This window comes from Agelaius phoeniceus, chromosome 9, assembly GCF_051311805.1.
Source record: "Agelaius phoeniceus isolate bAgePho1 chromosome 9, bAgePho1.hap1, whole genome shotgun sequence".
NCBI classification, from domain to species: Eukaryota; Metazoa; Chordata; class Aves; order Passeriformes; family Icteridae; genus Agelaius; species Agelaius phoeniceus.
The window spans coordinates 4,017,436-4,036,361 of NC_135273.1; the positions used below are offsets into that span (position 1 = coordinate 4,017,436).

Genomic DNA, 18,926 nt, shown 5'->3' on the forward strand with positions numbered 1-18,926 from the left:
AGACCATGAGAATCCTCCCAAACCCAAAAGGATACTGCTTGGACAGGAATTTCACCTTTTTCTTTGGGATGAGTGGATGTCTGAGAGACTTGGAGAGCTCAGGGTGGAAACGGGGCACTGGGGAAAGCTCAGTGCATCCAAGGAATCCCAAACCACTGCAGCAAAGCCAGTTTGTAGTTCCCAGCCTCCCATTCACATCCATTCCTGCCTCACTTTTGGAGCCTCCTAAAGATGTTCTCATACAGCTTTTGAAGGTTTTGAAGTGTGATCTTCTCAAAGTTATTTTTTAAAAAAAAAATATCCTTGCCAGAAGATTTTACTGTTGACCTGAAGCAGACCAAGATCATTTTCTAGGTGCTTTGGCAAAACTGAGAGGGTAAATCATTGCCAGAGGCAGGGATGTGGATTTTGGGGGCTTTTGGGGGCTTCTTGAGGTTCCTTCCAACCTCAGCTGCTCGGGGCTGCTGTGATATGTGTGGCTACAGCTGCAGCAGCCATCAGGCTCCATCAGGGTTTGTCTGAAGCATTTTTGATCTCTAGGTTTGTAGGTTTGGTTTTTTTCAGACATAAGGGAAGTTCTAAAAAGTCTGATTTGGGGCTACTGAAAAGAGGTTTTTAGGGTCATCTACTCAAAGTGTAAGAACAGGGATAGAACTTAATTAGTTATGTGGCTGCCTGACATTGGAAGTGAGCACTTGCACATCAGAGGAACTCCCTAAATCCTGTTTACATCCTTCCATTTGTAAATACCATAAAACAAGGGCTCTAAACATAGGGAAGAAATCTATAAACCCTAGATAAAGTCACCTAATGGACCCAATCCTCAGGTGAAACCACCATTATTTTGATTTACGTCAAGAGAGGGCCTGGTACTTAATAATTGGTCAACAAACCCATATCAGTCTCTCATAGTTTTGCCAATTGCAATTAATCTTCACATTCAAACTGGCTCAAGAACACAACAGAAACCGGGATCACAGCTCACAGTTAGGGCCCCGAAATGGTGTAAAAACCGTTCAAATGAACAAAGGAAAAAGCTCAGAATCCACAAAACAACGTGGTGGTGGACTACATTCTCTTAATCATCTGCCAGTGCTCTGCCTGCCAAATTCACAGGCTCTGAAGGAAATGTTAATTGAACATGCGTGTGAGGAGTAGATATTGCATATGGGTCACAGATACAACAAACAGAAATCTGCATATTGCCTAAGCAGCTGCCCAGATTTTGCACATGCAGCTCCAGATTTTGGGCACAGGTTGCAGCCAGACTTGACAAACTTTTTCAAAAATATTGAAGTAACAAATGGAAATTCCCCCCCGCCCCCCTCCCTCCTTGCACACACGTGTGTTAGACAAGAGAACAGCTCTGCTTTGTGAGCAGAGATGAGAAATACTGTGCATTACATTTACCAGCAGGATTTTAACTCACCCCACTCAGAGGGTTGTGTAGTACATATAATACTCAGCAGACAGATAGTTACTCATATCTACATTCATCACTGAGACACACATTTTAGACAATTTTGCCAGTTGCCTATGAGAATTCAGCTGAAAATCTAGCACTGAACAAGCCACAGCATCATATTTTGAGTTTCCTATAAAATGTCATCAGGAAATGCTGGGGTGGTGTTTTTATTTCGTGTACTGAGGCAGTTTGTCAAGCACCAGCATTTACAACTCTTGCTTGCTTCAGATGGTCAAAATATGACAGAGAGCTGATGCAAGGAAGGGGAAATCATATCCATTCTCTGTTATAAGATTAATTAGGGAAGAAAGGCACCATGAAAGAGAGACAAAATTTTAAACACATACAAGGGGAGAGATTTATTGCTCATGGTGGGATATAAATCAACCAGTGACTGACTGTGATACACAAGCATAATGAGACAAGTCCAGTGCTGTATTCTCCATCTTTTACTAGACATCCTAAATGGATTATGCTTTTTTTTCTCCTGGGAAATTAGCTTACTCTCTTTTGAATTTGAAGGTTTAAATGTTTCTGGAGCTGCCCTTATTGACATACAAACCTCCCATTGGCTTTGGCATCAGCTCCATGTGTAAGTTTACAACACCTGTGGCCTTTCCTGGTGCAATTTAAGTCAAACATGCTCAATATGGAGCTTTTTTATCTTTTTAAACTCAATAATATTCAACTTTCTAACATCCTGTACTCTAATACAATCCAATCATCAATATGTCTTGAATTTCTTAGGAAACAAGTATTGAACTTGGTGTTTTTATCTATTGCACCTGAGAAAATTACGTTAAGCCTAAGAAGCAAAATGATTAAGATGAGGTAGACTATTTAATCTGGTTAAGGGCTCATTTGAATGCAGTGTTTGAAAAGCTTCCTTAAATTCTGTGGCTATAATTTTGCATGGATTTTATTGTAATTATGGTATTTTTTAATAACTGATATTAAGAATTAAGCTGAAAATTTTTCTTTACATGGTAGCTGATAATCTTCAGATAATAGCTGAGGTATGACATTTGCTGACTTTGGGGTGAAGCCTCTCACTGAGTCCCCAGTCTGGGCTTTGAATCAGAGGCCAGAAAATTCAAGAGGGGACATTTTTTGCAACACACCAAACCCTCCTCTTGCATGAGAGAAGGTAGCAACTAAAAAGTAATCCCACATTTTTTACAACTTATCTCCTCAGAATGGCATTGACAGCTGGGATATGAGCGGGGATGGATGGCAGTACAACCAGTTGTGTCAGCTGTTATTGAAGCTGCCATTGCATTCATGAAGCCCAATTAACCAAGCCTATTTTAAAATCTGGGCAGGCATCTGAGTGCATGGTAAATGCTAATAATGTTCCTATGCAGAACTGCAATCCAGAGCTATAAAGATTTGTACTGACACCTCCAGAGATTTGCACATTCAGGGGTGGATCCAGATTATTGGCTCCACTTTCATGGTGGAGAGGGGGGCCTATTATTTGTGCTCCACTTGCTTTGGAAATTATACTTGAAACTCAGACTTAGGCTCATCTTTCCTTTAAGTAGGAAAAAGCCCCATGATTAATAACTCCTCAGAAAAAGAGATTTGTTATTTTCCCTCCTGGGCACAGGGCCCAGATCTGCAGCTTTGGGCAAAATCCAGCTACTCAGAGCTCAGATATATGGAGGGGAGGCAGGAGGCATCCTGACCTTTCCACCCTGTCTACCATTTGTATCTTCCTGAAATTTAATGGGGAGAATATTAGTGAGATTCTATGTAAAATAACTTTACAAATTTAGAGAAGACATGGCTGAATCCAGCACACTCCAAAAGTGTTTTTTCTCTTCCTTCAATTCTATGGGATTCTTCCGAAAGTATATATCAAAAAAGGCTGAACTGCGTTGGGCACTGGATGAATATTTATATTATTTTTTTTAAGCTTTTCCCATTAAGATATTTTCTACAAACAACCTTCTCTATTTTCTTCAAAACACCTTTGTTTCTACAAACAAGCCACTAGGGTGGGGTGGTTTTTGTAAAGCCACATTGGCTGCTACATCAGAGGGAGCTTCACCTGCAGCCAACGACAAACACAGCACAAACATCCCTGCGCAGCTTTTCAGAACAACCTTACACCAGCAGCAGTTTGCTCCCATTACCTTCACGAATCCCTCTGCTGAGGACTGGATTTTTTATCTATAAATGCAGCTGCTGATGGAAATCAATGGGAGATTTGTATTTGTGGAGCCTGCAGGAGACCACGGATCAATAGCACTCTTCCAGTCGGAGGGAGGAGGTCCAGAGCAGCCACGGGCTGCTGGAGGGACACGGTCTGGGCTTCACCCTGCCCACAGCTGCCTCCAAAACCTGGGCAGCTGAGGGGAGCTACGAGGGGTGGGCCAGTTGCTGTTGTTTCTCCAATATCCCTTGGCAGGTGCCGTGCCGGGCTCCTCACTCGTTCAGCTGCGCAAGGTTCCGGTTGTGCGGCTCGCCCGCCAGCGCCGAGGAGTTGATGGAGCTCCTCTTGAGGATCTTGTTTATGATGTCCTTCCACGTCTTCTTGTACTGGTGCCGCAGCAAAGAGTACACAAAAGGGTCTGAAACAGCTTTGCTGTAAGCTAAGCACTTGGAAATGATCCCCCAGTGGGAGTTGATGTGGACCACGGAGGATAATTCAACAAGTCTGGGGAAAGAGGGAGGGGGAAAGAGTGAACGGTAAAAATTACATTAACCCACCCCAAACCCACAAATTATTGCTGGGCAATTGCAGCAAAACTAAAGAAAAGAAAGCCCTGCTCATGAAAATAATTTTGTTGTCTCCTCTTCTAAATTTTAAATGCTGCAAATGTAAACTTGAGGCCTGTTTGCCAAAGTGCAATTGCTTGGTCTCGGGGGAGTCAAATTCTTCTCCTATGAGCAACCTAAAAACCCAGCATCAGTCTGAACCCGTGGTCCTGGGTCCCCTCTAGAGCGCCTGAGTCACCTCACCAGGGCTGCCCAGCTCTTTTGGCCAGTCCAGCTCCTAGAGAAGGTGCTGCCTCTGAACAGTGTGACTGAGTTGTAGAAGCACACACGGAAAATTCATCCCTGAGAGATGTCGTGTCATACCTTTAAAAAACTGTCCAGTTCAAAGGGCAAGGATTCACCATTTGCAACAAATATAGCAAGACAAAACTTTAAAATTGAAAATTGTTATGGGAGGGGGAGGGGGAAGAGCTTAATATACTCCTCATACCTACACTGGCCCAGATAGCTCACTGTGTGCTGAGGGAGAGCATTTTTGACAGGGAAATATTGATAACTCCCCACGCCTTTGAGCAGCATCAAAGGGCAGCTCTGTTCAATATGCCTCTATAGCTGTTAGAAACGATTGATTTTCATAGAGGTCAAACAGCCACGTGTGCTGTTACAGAGCCCACATGGTAGGTCAGGGCTTTGCTGGGCCTGTCTGCAGCAGCAGGTGATCTTAAATCTGCCTAGGAAATACTTTCCACTTCCAAGGAGCATTCTGGAGGGTGGTTCCTGCAGCAGCAATGGCAGAAATGTTGGTACTTCAAGCAGTTTAGAGATGAGGGGTTTTTTTCCTCAGCCATTCCCATTTCATAACCTTTCACTACAACATATTATTTAAAATAATGCCGGCAGATGTCACAGTCCAATCAATGTGAGGGACATTTCAGGTGGCCAGGGAATGTCACATGAAAATACTTGGGAATTGTTTGTGCCTCTGCACTGGTGCTGCTTGGCCCAGCAGCTCTGAGGTCCCAAAGAACCCTCATCTCTCCCATTTCTCTCTCATCTCAAATAAACAAATGTTCTTTCAACCTCTCCCTGTAATTCACGGTCCCACAAAGATCAGAACTGAGCCATAATTTTCATCTGCTCGACTTTCCAGGTGGTCTTATCTGGTGTCTTCTCTCTTCTTTAATAAAATGCAACTTATGGCATCCACGTTAACATGTTCTAAAATGAGAATTGACAATTTTGAAATTAATCATCTACTGAGTCATATTTGCTTTGTAATCTACCATGAGCCATCCTTGTTGTTCTCCACTTCATTTATTCAATGCCTACTTCACATTTTGAATTTCACCACGTTGAATCTCATTTGGATGATTTATTTTTACTGAGTGCTTTACAGATGTGAATTTGATTACGTTTAATTAAATTCAGTGGATGCCTTGAATAACCAAAATATGACAAATTTGTGTCTGAGGCTCTGTCAGTCAGTTCTATGAGACATTAACAATCTCCATTTAAAGCACATCAAGCAGACACTTCAGGGTTGCAAGCCTAGACTTGCTAATTTTACCTTCATTGACTGATCAAATGAAAAGCCTACACTTTTATTAACAAGATCTTAAATATTTTCCTTGCATTCTGTAAGCTTCCTTGACATTTACACATTTTTCAATTCTCATGCATTATTTTTTATAGTAAATTATATTTGCTGTTATCAAGCAGCAAACACAGAAATGTAGCCAAACCCTGAGCTATGCATTTCCATTTCATGTACAAACAATTAAATGTCAGCCTTTCAAGGCACATCACAGAATTTATTGCCTTTGAAAGGTTTTCTTTCTCATTTGTGAGGGAAATGATATGCACAGCTTCCATTTTCATGAAATGTTTCAACCTAAAAGAAGACATTTTCAGTGAAGGTACATTAATATTTCAGTGCTACCTGTAAATTAAATTTTACAGTATCAGCTACATAATTCCCTGGCTTGCTTTCATAAGCCTCTCTTCTACTGTCTGGTCTTCAAACCTTTTTTTATTTCAAAGCTGTAAGCTCTTTTTCCTGTGATATTTTGTTCATATTTTAGAAACTTACAACTCTGTAGAGTGTGTCATTTCACACGGCTATCCAATTATTTTATTTCCCCTTCAGTAAACAAACAAGAATGCCATGTTGAAGAGTGTGACCTTGATCTCTACACACATAATGCACGCTGGAAATCCTTTATTTACATGTGCAGTTAACCACTAACACTAAAATATTTTACTGAACATGTGCCCACCCAGCTGGGATGCTGGAGAACACAAATTGCAGAAGAATTCTGAGCTTCTTGTGTGCCCAAGCAGGATCTGCATATGCAGAGGGTAAACAACAGTTTAAAACCAGGTTTTGCTTACCCCCTATCCCCCAGAGATGATACAACAGAATTTTAATCAACTTCTGCCTGCTCCACCATCCTTCTCTGTAACCTGAGGGCATGGGATTATGAACTTCTGCCTGCTATTACTTCAGGATTTTTAATTTAAGGCCAATTTCCTCACACATTGACAGCATTTATTAACTTACATGAGCAAAGTTCTGTATTTCAGTATGAAATTCCTGGAGTTGGAAATGAATTTTAGAAACTTGTATGGCTTATCTTCATTTTTCTTATGAAAAAGTTCCTTGGAGAAAAGAGGTTTGGAACAAGTATATTTAATTGCATAATGAAAAATACAGCAAAGGAAGAAATGTGTACCAGCAGGTTATTTTACAAAAGAAACAATCTATGCCTGGAAATATATAATGGGGGGATTACACCTGTGATGCTGGTAACGTGGAAACCCTGGGTCAAAGGCAATCAGATCCTGATACACTCCTTAAGATCATCCACTGAACTAATCAGAAGAGTGTTTTCTTGCTAAAGGAAGTGCCTAATCTGATTTTTACCTCAGTGTGATCTGAAAAGCTCAGGTTTACCCAGAGAAGCATTTATCTGTCTGGGGTCATGAGCACAACTCCTTCACTCGTTCATGGAATATTTTTAGTGTGGAAACAGGAAGATGTTATAGTGAACCCTCGTGATTTGCTGCTGTCAGCCCCCAGTTCAGGCAGTACTTAAGGGCATGTTTAATTGAAATATATTGCTGATTAGGAGAGGCTGAGCAAGGCACTCCCTGTCCTGACTTCTGTCCATGGACTGAACTGGGATTGATCCTGTCCCTCCTGAGGATGCAAAGCACTGGATGTAGTCCAGAAATTACACACAGTTACACACTTGCTCACACATTAAACTCCAATTCTCCCAACCCCCTTGGTGTCAGGGTGCTTGGCCCTGTGTGTGAGGCCCAGGGCAGGCAGGGATGAGTGTCCTGGAGGAACCAGCCCCGGAGGTGTCCAGCAAGGGCTCTCAGGAAGCTCAGCAGGGAGCTCCCCTTAGCCTGATGTGCAGCTGTGGGAACTGGGAAACAGAAACTCCCACAGACACTGAAGGGTTTGATCTGCAGCCTGGGGAGAAGCTTGGATTGATGTAAAAATACAATACACAGATGTTAAGCAGAAAAATCATAAACTCATATTTCTATAGTTGTAAGTAAGAATATGCCTGAAGTAAGGGAGAAACTGCACTGATAAGGTGGTGAAGGGTTTATAATGTAGGGGTGGGGTTGTGTGGAATAAACTGAGAGTTCAGAAGTTAGAACAGAAGCAGATGTGTGCCTGTGAGACAGGAGCCCATTGGACAAAAGTATCCTCAGTGCAGCAGAAGTGAGTAAAGGTGATGGGTCAGAAAAGCAAAATAAACCCTGTGGCACCTGTCCATTGGCTTAGAAAGTTCTAGAGTGCCTTGTAACAAAGAACTTGTGACTGCTCTTGAGCTATGGCTGAATGCTTGCTTCTCTGAAATCTCAGGGACTCTGAGCCTGATGTTTGTCTGAGCAATAAATCCTTCTTAGCCTGACAATAGTCCCATCCCTTCATTTCTAGCAGTGACAATGATATGCAGTGATCCTTTGACACATGTCAGGATTGAAAGGGCCAGGAATGTGGGAGGCTTCACCCCTCCTGACACGTCCCCACCCCAAAACATCCTCATGCATCCAGGACCTGCATTTCTCCTCTCCTCACCATCACCCTCTGTGGAGAAGCTGCTCCTCAGCAGGAGAACATTGAAGTGGTCCTTGTACAGACTAAAGGGAGGAGGCTCAGGGTTTTTCTACCCCCTCTTCTGTATTTTAAGGCTACTGGGACACGAATTGGGATGCCATGGAGTCAAGAGGAGGTGGGGAGCTGGTGCCTGAGTGCTGAGATGCCTTTGGAGGAGCACAAAAATACTCCAGACAGTTCTGGTTAGAGCACTTGGTGTCACTCAGGATGAGCTGCCAGCTATTCTGTGACTGGGAGGATTTTCAGGAATTCAGAGACCTAACATGAAATGAAAATTAGCCATTTGCAAAAAGACAAACACTTTAATATCTTGTAGCTTGAGAATTAAGGCTAAATGGCCTTAATTACAAGTCCTTTCATACCATTTAAGTGCATGGCTTGCAGTGGTGTCTTGTGGCCATGAAGGGAAAATGAAGGTAATTCTATTAAATTACTTAAATTTTCTAATTCTGGGAATTCAGGGTATAAGACTGAATTGGAAAAGCTCAAAGTTGGCCAAAAGTTTAATTATATTGATTCTTAATCCAGATTTTTAAATTATTTTTTTCAAGGTGGATCTGATTTGAATGAGGTCAGCCTCACTAATTTCTACTTAATAGTATTGGAATAGGAGATACCTTAATTCTTTTCTCTTTCTCTGTTGTGCATAGCAGCATCTCAGTTTTTCCAAAATCTTATAATAAGGAATGCAAGCTGTAAATTTCCTTTAACAGCTAGATAACTTTTTTTTCTGGATGTACTCACTTTCTAACACTTTTTATTTCACAGGAGTAATTTAGTGATTCCCACAGGAGCCGTTTCCAAAGATAAGCTGGTGGATAGATATCTACCATAAATCACAAGAAGATTTTTCAGTTATGAGCTAGCACAGCTTTGATATTTGATATTTATGACTAATAAACCCTACCCAATCAGACAAAACTGTTGTTTAAGTCTGTGGACTATGTTCTCACCTCAGCTGAATCTTGTTGACCAAATTTTTACAGTCTGAGCTATTCAGGCAAGATTTTCCCTGGAGATCAACCCCTGGACTGGGAAGTCAGTCAGAGCAGTAGGTGACAACAAAAAAATGTCTGTGATGCCTGGGGAAGGCTGACCTAGAACAGAGGCTGGGCAGAGCTAAAGAATAAAGCAGGGATTTATTCAAAGCATCTCCTGCATGGATCCACCTTGGGCAGCACCAGAGCCCAGCCAGGGCTGCACCCAAGATGAACCAAAATGGTCACAAAAAATGGACAAGCAGTCATGGGCTCTGTCCCTGGGATCAGTTCTGCTCCATTTGCATCTTGCAGTTCATTGTCCCATTCCAGCTTTAGCCCATCAAGTCCCATCCTTCTTCTAAGTCTTCCCAGCCTGAGATTTGGATCATTTGTCCTTGGTGCCCAGCTGGAGCAGGAATTGTTTTGTCTCCCTGCTCTGTGCAGAGAGCTCAGCATCCCCTGATGTGAAGCCCAGTACACTAAAGCAGCACAGAATGGGAAAAATAGAAAAGCCAAAACCTGAGACATCATCTGAAAAACCTTATGGCTTCCTAAATCCCTCCTATGCAAGCAGCACATTGACTGGGCTGAGTGAGCAGAGTGTGACCCTCAGACTGCATCAGGACTGAGAGGAGAAGCACTGGCACATTTTACATCATTTGTCAGCTCAGTAAATGCAGCCTCCCTTACAGGAGTGGGAGCGGCGCATCAGATTTCCCCAGGAGACTGGAATGCTGCTCTGGCTCAGAGTGCCCTGCTTCCCTGAGCCAGGAGTGCACCTCAGCAGCCTTTCCCAGGATGTGGTTCACACTCACCTTGTGATTACATAAGGTGCAAAGCAAAGGATGAAGGTACCAATGAAGGTGCTGATTTTCTTCGTCGCCCGCTGCCTCCGTCTCCTCTGCTCCTCGAGACAGCGCTCTCGCACGCTGTGGGACATCCAACACAAACCACAACATCAGCCACAAATAGCACCAGGCAAAAATTCCCAATTCCAGTTCACTATGGAATGATGGAGAACAATCTGCTTTAGTTGTGCACTGCGTTTAAATGGGACAAAACCAAATATTAATGCATTGTCTGCTCGTCTGACCCTCCACAAAGTTCCTGACAAATACCTGGTTGTATATTTATGTGCACACACCCCCATTATATCAATTGATCTATAGAAAAATTGGTGGATTTCATCCTTGAATTCAGTTTGCAGCTCCTTCTTGAACTACTGTAGGCTGTATTTGCAGGCAAGGTGATACTCAGAGACTTGGAAAATATCCTGTTGGAATCAGAATTAAACTCAGGATGTGATCTGAGACCTTGGAAAAGACTTCCAGACTTAGGTGCTAGAAGTGAGAATGGATTTAGAGTTTAAAGCAGAGACACTTTAAGTTAAAAAGGGGAAGGTTTAGAGTTTTAGAGTTTAAGATATAGAAAAAATAAAAGTAGTTACAAGGGAAAACACTGTGTTTAAATGGGACAAAACCAAATATTAATGCATCGTCTGTTCATCTGACCCTCCACAAAGTTCCTGACAAATACCTGGTTGTATATTTATGTGCACACACCCCCATTATATCAATTGATCTATAGAAAAACTGGTGGATTTCATCCTTGAATTCAGTTTGCAGCTCCTTCTTGAACTACTGTAGGCTGTATTTGCAGGCAAGGTGATACTCAGAGACTTGGAAAATATCCTGTTGGAATCAGAATTAAACTCAGGATGTGATCTGAGACCTTGGAAAAGACTTCCAGACTTAGGTGCTAGAAGTGAGAATGTGGATTTAGAGTTTAAAGCAGAGACACTTTAAGTTAAAAAGAGGAAGGTTTAGAGTTTTAGAGTTTAAGATATAGAAAAAATAAAAGTAGTTACAAGGGAAAACACCGTGTTTAAATGGGACAAAACCAAATATTAATGTGTTGTCTGTTCGTCTTATCCTCCACCAAGTTCCTGACAAATACCTGGTTGTATATTTGTGTGCACACAGCCCCATTATAGCAACAGATCTATAGAAAAACTGGTGGATTTAATCCTTGAATTCAGTTTGCAGCTCCTTCTTGAACTACTGTAGGCTGTATTTGCAGGCAAGGTGATACTCAGAGACTTGGAAAACATCCTGTTGGAATCTGAAATGCAGGGAATTCTCAGAACTTTGGGATTGCAAGTCAAAGCTTCGAATTAAACTCAGGATTTGATCTGAGACCTTGGAAAAGGCTTCCAAACTTAGGTGCTAGAAGCGAGAATGTGGATTTAGAGTTTAAAGCAGAGACATTTTAAGTTAAAAAGGGGAAGGTTTAGAGTTTTAGAGTTTAAGATATAGAAAAAATAAGAGTAGTTACAAAGGTAATAAAGAACTTTAGAATGCGGCACTGTAGGTTTGTGTATTATAACATGATTGGCTAAGAAAGCTTACAGTGTAACATGAGTCCATAAGACAAAATATTTAAGGACTGGGTCAAAAAGATAAATACCCTTGGTAGCAGTGTTTTATTGGTCAATAATTCCTTAAAAGGTCTTGCAGCTTAGGGTCTTGGGAGGAACAAGCTGAACCATTCAGTAACAATGTGAGCCAAACTCACCCTTCCTATGTGGAAGATAAGAAAATAAACCCCATCATCAAAACCAATTCAGAGGTCCTGTCTCCAACTCATTCAAAATTCCTTCAAAAATCCCCATATATCCAGAGTGGGATGGAGAACATGCTTCTTCCCGAGAAACAGCAATTCCAGTGCCTTGGAGAGGAGAAACGTCCCAGCAAGATACCCAACAAAAAAACCAAAATCCTAAGGGGAAAAAGAACACTCTGAACCTCCAGCCCAGCACAGGAGCTCTCACTGTGTCCCACTGATGGTTATGGTACCCATAACCATCCCATCAGATCTGCAGGGCTGAAGGCTCCACACAGCTGGAATTGTGTCACAAATCCACAGTCCTGGGATGTCCTCATTCCTCACCTCAAGCCAGCCCTGTTTCTAACTAAACAAGTTTAAATTAGTCACAACTTGGTTTCTTTCCTACCTATGGTGTTTTAGGATGGTAGCTCTTCCTTTGGGTTTTCTGTTGGTGGTCTCAGCAGGCCACCAGAGAGTTCTGAATCCCCTCAGGGTGCCAGCAGGGCTGAGACCTTGCTTTCAGAGCAAAAAATCCCTGAAATCAGCACATTGGCTTGTGAAAACAGTGACTAATGTGAAAGCTCATCCTCCTCCTCTGTCTGCTTGAGGGACCCCTGTGCTCCCTATGGTTCCTGAGGGAAGTGGATGAGCTCCTGTCTGCTCCAGGCAGGTGGATGGGGCAGCACTGGGATGTCCCACAGTGCCAGGACTGCCTGTACCTCCATAAATCCCTTTGGGAAGGGCACAGCAAAGCCAGACTGCCATCCTGAACCCTCTCTGTGCCCATGGCAGAGTTGTGACTCCTTGCACAGATCTCACAGTGACACAGTCACTTCTCAGGCAAGCCGAATGGGCTGGCCCCTGTCCTGCACTTATATATATATATATTTATTTTTTTAAAAACCCAACTGTTTGGCATTAGTCTTTCCATTTTTGTTGTAAATTTTTAATTGATGACTCACTCTCAGGCTCCACACTCTCTGAGGCTCATGGCCATACCCTTACATTATTTACTTCATCTGTAAATGTTTTATCAACACCCAAACACACATGCTGTGTCCTGATGATCCCAGTGTGTTTCAGTGATCTCTGTGGCCATGAGCTCCTTTGGTTCTGTTGATGAAAAAGTGTTTCTTTTGTTCCATTCTGAATTTGGTCTTACATTGTCAGGCCCAGAGAGCTATCACGATGTGATGAAATAAATACTGGAGGAAAAGTTTGTTCTTCTAACAAATTGTCTTTCTCTTAAAGAAAATGACACATTTAAAGGTGTTACATGTTGTATATGTGAATTATTTGCAGCTAGAAATGACAGCTGAGAAGGGGAAAAAAATCCACCTTTTCAAGGGAACCTGTGTGCTTGCAATTCTGCAAAGGCTGGGGAGCTTGGAGTATTTTTATGTGCAGAAAAATGATCTGAGATTTTCATGAGCTTTGTTTCAGACCTGTGTCCTTAAACTCAGAATATCCCAAGCCCATGGCAATACAGGAAAGTGACTCTCCAAAACAGGTTCAGTTGAGGTGCTCTTAGGGAGGAGAGGGTGGTGTCATTTTTGTCTCTGTTTCCCCAGTCACATCTTTTCCTTTCTGGCACATGCAAAGCTGTCTCTCACTCCTGGAGCTCCCCCATGACTGTCCTGGTAGACTTAAACCCATTTCTTTTGTTCAGCCCTTCCAGATGTATCCAATAAATGCCACATCACAGAGGAAGGTATTTTATCTCACTCCTTCATGCAGATCATGCACACAGATGAATATTTTGGTTTTGCACACATTTTCATGCACTAAGATAAGGCACGTGTGAGTTGTAGCAGTGACATCAGTAATAGAACAGGATTATTGGCTAAGCTTTCATTTAAATATTTTAATATCCTGGGAAATCTGAGCTATATCCCCTTGAAGGTTTGGTATTTTAAACAAAGTTTATGGGATATTGGACCTTAAGATGTGTAGAGCTGGATACACCAAAAAGATAGTACAGATAATTTAAATTAAGGAATACAGGGGTTAAGCACTTAAGTGAAGTTTTGCCCAAATCTCCCACAATACCCAAGATATTTTGGTCTTAAGAAGAAAGAAAAAGCAGGATCCACTAAAAAAACCTCAGCTAACTTGAAATGCCACATGCCCTAAAGATTCACACATATTTGCAGGGTATTTGGAGGTTTCCTTTGTGCTCATCCTGAATGATCTTCAGGAGATCACTGGTGTCTTTCTAAGTCGCAGGTAATAAAGCCATCTGCCACAACTCCTGTCACCAGAACCCCCTGCGGCTGGATTCTGAGCCGTGGGAAGCAGAAAATTGTCTGTACACATTTCCCAGCGCTGAAACTGGACCCTGCCATGAGCCAGAGGAGTCAGAGTAGCCTAAAGTGAGATTGCAAACTTTGCTCTCTTGTTTGGGCTCTCCCAGCATCCACAGCTGTGCTGTCAGGTACCAAGGGCACCCTGAAATTGCCTGCTACACAATGCAAGTGATGCCTTCGTTATCACAGGTTTCTGAGCATCTCTGACTCTGCCTGCAGAGCTGCAGCCCCTGTGCAGCTCTAACAGGAGGGTTGGTAACCTCAGATCTGGCCCTTTCAGCACAGGAGCTGTCACTGGTTAAAGCAGCCCCTTTAATCTAATCACCCACCAGCTCTGAGGGGTAGGAAAGAAACTAAAACTCCTGTCTTAGAGAGGCACCGGAATAAGCTGGTGCCAGAGGTGCAGGCAGAGGTGCAGGTCACCCACAGCAAAGTGCCTGCCCAGCTCTGGCTCCCCTGAAGGGAGGAAGCATCATTCCCACAGCCCCACTGAATCCACCCCGCAGTGAGAGGATCACAAAATGCACAAACACCCTCAAACCAACCTCGACCAGGAAAAAATGCAGGGGAGGATAAGCAACACCGAGGTTTTTGCCCTTTTACTAAACTTTGCTGTGCAGTCCAGGCATACTTTTAGCATTAGGCAAAACGAGTGGGGTTTCAAACAGCCCTGGTGGGTTTGGGGCACTTTCCTGGGAGTAATCACCAACATCTCCTCATGCTGCAGGAGCTGAGGCACTTGAGGCACAGTTCATCAAGGAGACAGCATGAAGGACAGGAGGGTGTTTTTTTTCCTCAGTGTGATTGGTGAATAAGGGAAGATTTATCCCTGTATTTCTCAAGAACGGCAGCAAGACTTGCCCAAAGTTCTGCTCTGCATTCTTGGTCAAGAGACAGCTCAAAGAGCTTAACAGAGGGATTCTGAGCAAATGTTTCTGTCCCTCTAAAATGTGCTGCCCTGCCCTGATCCTTCCAGACCTGTTTGTCTTAGCCTCAGGCATCCCCAAAGCATGACCTGTGTTTGAGGACAGCCACATGTGCTCTGAGCCCTGCAGCTCTGCTGTGGCTGCTGCAGAGGGAGAGGCTGGTGGAGCAAAGGGGAGCAGGGATGGTCAGATGGGATGTGGGGCATGGGACTGCCCTCTCTGTCTGCTCTCTGCTGTCCTCTCTTCCAGGCAGGTTTCCTCCCTGTGTCACACACCGAGCCTGCATCCCTTCCAGACCTATACATCGATTATTCATGCAAGATTTATGGCTTGTGCATAATCCCTGCTGTGACTTCTGCACACACTCCTCTCCCTGTTCGGTTCTTGCCTTCCAGCCCACAATCCTGACAGTCCCTGGGGACTTTTCTCCTCTTGTCTCGAGGCACAAGGGACTTGCCTAAAATCTCCCATTTGAAACGAGCTTTATACATCCCTTGTTTGTCACATTAACACTGCTACCGAAATTCTCTCTCACTTAAGGTTTAAGTACAGGCATTCGAGCCCATGAATTTTGCAGATGTAATTCCCTTAAGGATTCTGCCTTCAGGAACGATAAAGTTACAGAGAGCACAGCAATGGGGAAACTGCTGGGAAAAGGAGCAGCAGGCAGCGCTCAGCTTCTCTTCCAAACTCCAAGGGACATGTGCAGCCTCCTCCCTCTCAGGGATCCAGCAACGCCTTTGGGGCTGACAGTATCCAAAATATGCAAAGCTATCAACCACTAAATCCACCTTCAGACACAAAGGGCAGTGACCTGATCACTGTCCCAAAGGGAAGTGCATGCTTGGCCAAAACTGCCTGTTCATTTGCTCTCCCTCCCAAAACAAGTCCTTAAGCCTAACAAAAAATGAGTTCAGCAATCAGAGCATTAAACACAAGTGAAAAGAACCGTGCAGGACAGAAACAGGCTGAGGGGATGTTTGTTTCCTCCCCTCCCAATCCCCTGCTGTGAGACACGTTAATCTCTATTTACCACAACACTGAGCCCCCTCCTCACTTCTTCTGCCAGGAACAGCTTCTGAACTCAGGGGAAGCTTACCTGGGATGGATGTCCACGAGCAGCACCAGGGTCTGCATAGTGATCACGTCGATGCGCTTGCAGTGGAACCGTGCCACCTTCAGCACTTTGAGATAGGTGAAACACAGCACTACCAGGGAGAGGAGGAAGCTGAGGGCGTGAAAGACCCCAGTGAAAATCACAAACTGTGTCCTATCCTCTGGTCTCTTGTTGTAGAGCGTGCAGGAGGCGTAGAGGTGATGGAAACCCACCCAGGAGAGAGAAGCTGCCACTATGGGGAAGGACGCCGAGTGCAACCACGTGTAGCTGAGAATGAGAGCGGCGTCCCGGTACCTCATCTTGGAGTGGTAGCTTAGAGGGAAGACCACAGCAATCCACCTGTCAATGCTCAAAGCTGCCATGCTCAGCATGGAGTTGGTGGTGAGGAAAGTCTCCAGGAAGCCCACAGCGTGGCAGACCTGATCTCCTGCCGGCTGACTTTTGTAAATGATCCCAGCCAGGGTCAGGGGCATGCTGGAGACGGCCATCAACAGGTTGCAGAAGGTGAGGTTGAGGATGAACAATCCCGGCACCTGCTTGCGGATGTCGGCGCTGTACAGGAAGCACATCAGCACCAGCACGTTGGCCAGCAGGGCCACGAGCATCAGCAGCACCACCAGGAAAGCCAGGAGCAGCTCCCAGATGCTCATGGTGCGTCCAGTCACAGCAGGGACATCTCCGGAACTGCGCCGCGCCGGCACCGGGGGACCATGGTGCGAGGTGCCCCCGCCTCGCCCTCCTGCCCAGCCCGCTCCCTCCCGTGCATGCCCTCCGTGGTTTTAGAGGAGCTGCAGCTTTCTCCTCCAACCTCCCCCTCCTCGCTGCTCCTTTCCACGTCAACGCTTCCCGAGACGTGCACAAAGGCACTGGGAATGCCCATCAAACTGCGAGGAGGGCTTAAAAAATATCAGCAGGGCTGAACCACTGCCTGCCGTCGGTCCATTCGGAGGAGAGCGTGTTATGCTGAGAAGCTGCTCTCCTGAGATCCCTAATTGTCAGCCCCAAGCTTGCAAGCAATGCACCGAGTGGATTGTGCTCTCTTTCTGCCTCGCTTTCTGCCTCTCTCTCCCTCTGTGTCTTTCTCTCCCCTCCCCTCTCCTCCAAGCCTCGCTCCCTTCCAGGCTGAATGTAACCTGCTTTTTATGATCACAGATAAAAACCCCATTAATGGATTAAAGCGTGCACAGTGCTGGTGATTCGCAAACGTGATTATGTCATCCCTGCTCCACAACCCCTCCCCTTCTCCCTGCCACCGTGACTAGACTTTCCTCAAGAGAAATCCCATGCTTTCATTTAATTGATTTAGCCATTAATTTGAACACGAGCCTTGTAACCGAATTCCTGCACTCTGGCGTGTTCCCCACATTTCTGTGCATCACTTGCAGTGCTGCTGCTTGCTCTCAGCCAGGGCAGGGGCTTTCTTTTCTCTTCCTTAGCTCTGCTCAAAGAGATGGGGGAAATGGATATATTCTGCTACTTCTCTGGAGCTGGCATTAGGCTACGGGAATGGTTTTACTGCTGGGTTCAGCACTTTGCAGTTCGCTGTCTCCAAACACCGTGTGGAGGAGGAAGCTGCTTGCTTCCCTTCCTTTAAAAGCAGGGAAATCAAAGCCCAGATGCCAGAGCCACATGCCCAAGGTCACAGAGCAGGTGAGGGGCAGAGGCAGCATCGTGCTGCAGGTACCTTTATTCCCCCAGCCGTTCTCCTCTCCAAGAGTTTCTCCTTCCTCTTAATCAATGCCTCCCTCCCTGTGAGGGTGAGCACCCTGTGAGATCCAAACTAAAAAACAGCTTGGCAAAGGGAATAGGAATGAGTCTGACTTGCACAAAATTAGGTGTCAAAATTAAGTTTGTTTCAAAGGACGGAGCGGGAGCTGATTTCTCGTTGCTTTTCCTGTCTCTTTAAATCAGTTTTAACCGGGGAGGCTGAGAGTTTGTGAGCAATCAGGACAGCTTTCTGATCGAGGCAGCCAGGCTTTAATCCCTGCACAATAAGAAGGCAAAAGATACCCTGCAGCAGAGTTATTGGGGCTTAGCAAGTGCCTCTGCACGTGTGGGATGCTCGATGCTGGGGCAGTTTTCCCTCGGAGCCCTCCAGAGCTGAGCATCTCCAGGAGCAGCAGCTGCTCACTGCAGCTCAGGAGCAGAGCTGGCACCCTGCTCGCTGCCAGAGCTTGGCATGGTGGAGAAAAAGCCTCTTCCACTGCAGTTTTGGTCTGTTTTGTTTTCAAAAGCCAGGCTTTGAGAGCAGCAGCTCAGGGTCAGTCCCTCAGCCCTGAGAGCTCCCTGTTTCCAGAACACAACTCCTGATGCTGAGGGCATGAGGAAGGACTTACAGTGCTTGTCTCCTTTCCAAAGTCAGTGAAGGGGTGGAGTGACCATCCCTGGGAGAGCTGAAAAAACCTGTGGATGTGGCATTTGAGGACGTGGCTTAGTGGTGAACATGGTGGAGGTGTTGGGTTGATGGCTGGACTTGATGATCTAAGAGGGATTTTCCTACCTTAGTGATCCTGTGAGAAAAGCCTAAAGGTGAAGCCTTCTTTAAAAACGAGGGGTTGTTACCCTCTTAGAAGAGGTGGACTGAGGAAATGAGGGAGAAGAGGAAGGTTTTGCTGCTGCTTCTGCTGCTTCACAGCACCAGAACCTCAGTGAGTTTCCTCCTT

At 44.7% G+C, this 18,926-nt stretch overlaps 1 protein-coding gene across 1 annotated transcript; it reads right to left on the reverse strand.

Moving 5' to 3' along the window:
• Nucleotides 1–1,333: 1,333 nt before the first annotated feature.
• On the reverse strand, nucleotides 1,334–17,426 carry GPR26 (G protein-coupled receptor 26). The gene is made up of 3 exons (XM_054637702.2): nucleotides 16,246–17,426; nucleotides 10,123–10,236; nucleotides 1,334–4,127 (listed from the first exon to the last, which is right to left on the reverse strand). Exons 1-3 carry the CDS (start codon nucleotides 16,911–16,913, stop codon nucleotides 3,896–3,898), a joined length of 1,014 nt encoding a protein of 337 aa, XP_054493677.1. The 5' UTR covers nucleotides 16,914–17,426; the 3' UTR covers nucleotides 1,334–3,895.
• Between the last annotated feature and the right edge of the window lie 1,500 nt (nucleotides 17,427–18,926).

Coding starts and splice junctions, on each gene's coding strand:
- GPR26 (XM_054637702.2), bottom strand. CDS start 16,913: ATGAGCATCTGGGAGCTGCTCCTGGCTTTCCTGGTGGTGCTGCTGATG. Junction 10,237..16,245: donor CTCGTGGACATCCATCCCAG/GTAAGCTTCCCC, acceptor GATGTCCCACAG/CGTGCGAGAGCGCTGTCTCG. Junction 4,128..10,122: donor GCACCTTATGTAATCACAAG/GTGAGTGTGAAC, acceptor CTCTTTCCCCAG/ACTTGTTGAATTATCCTCCG.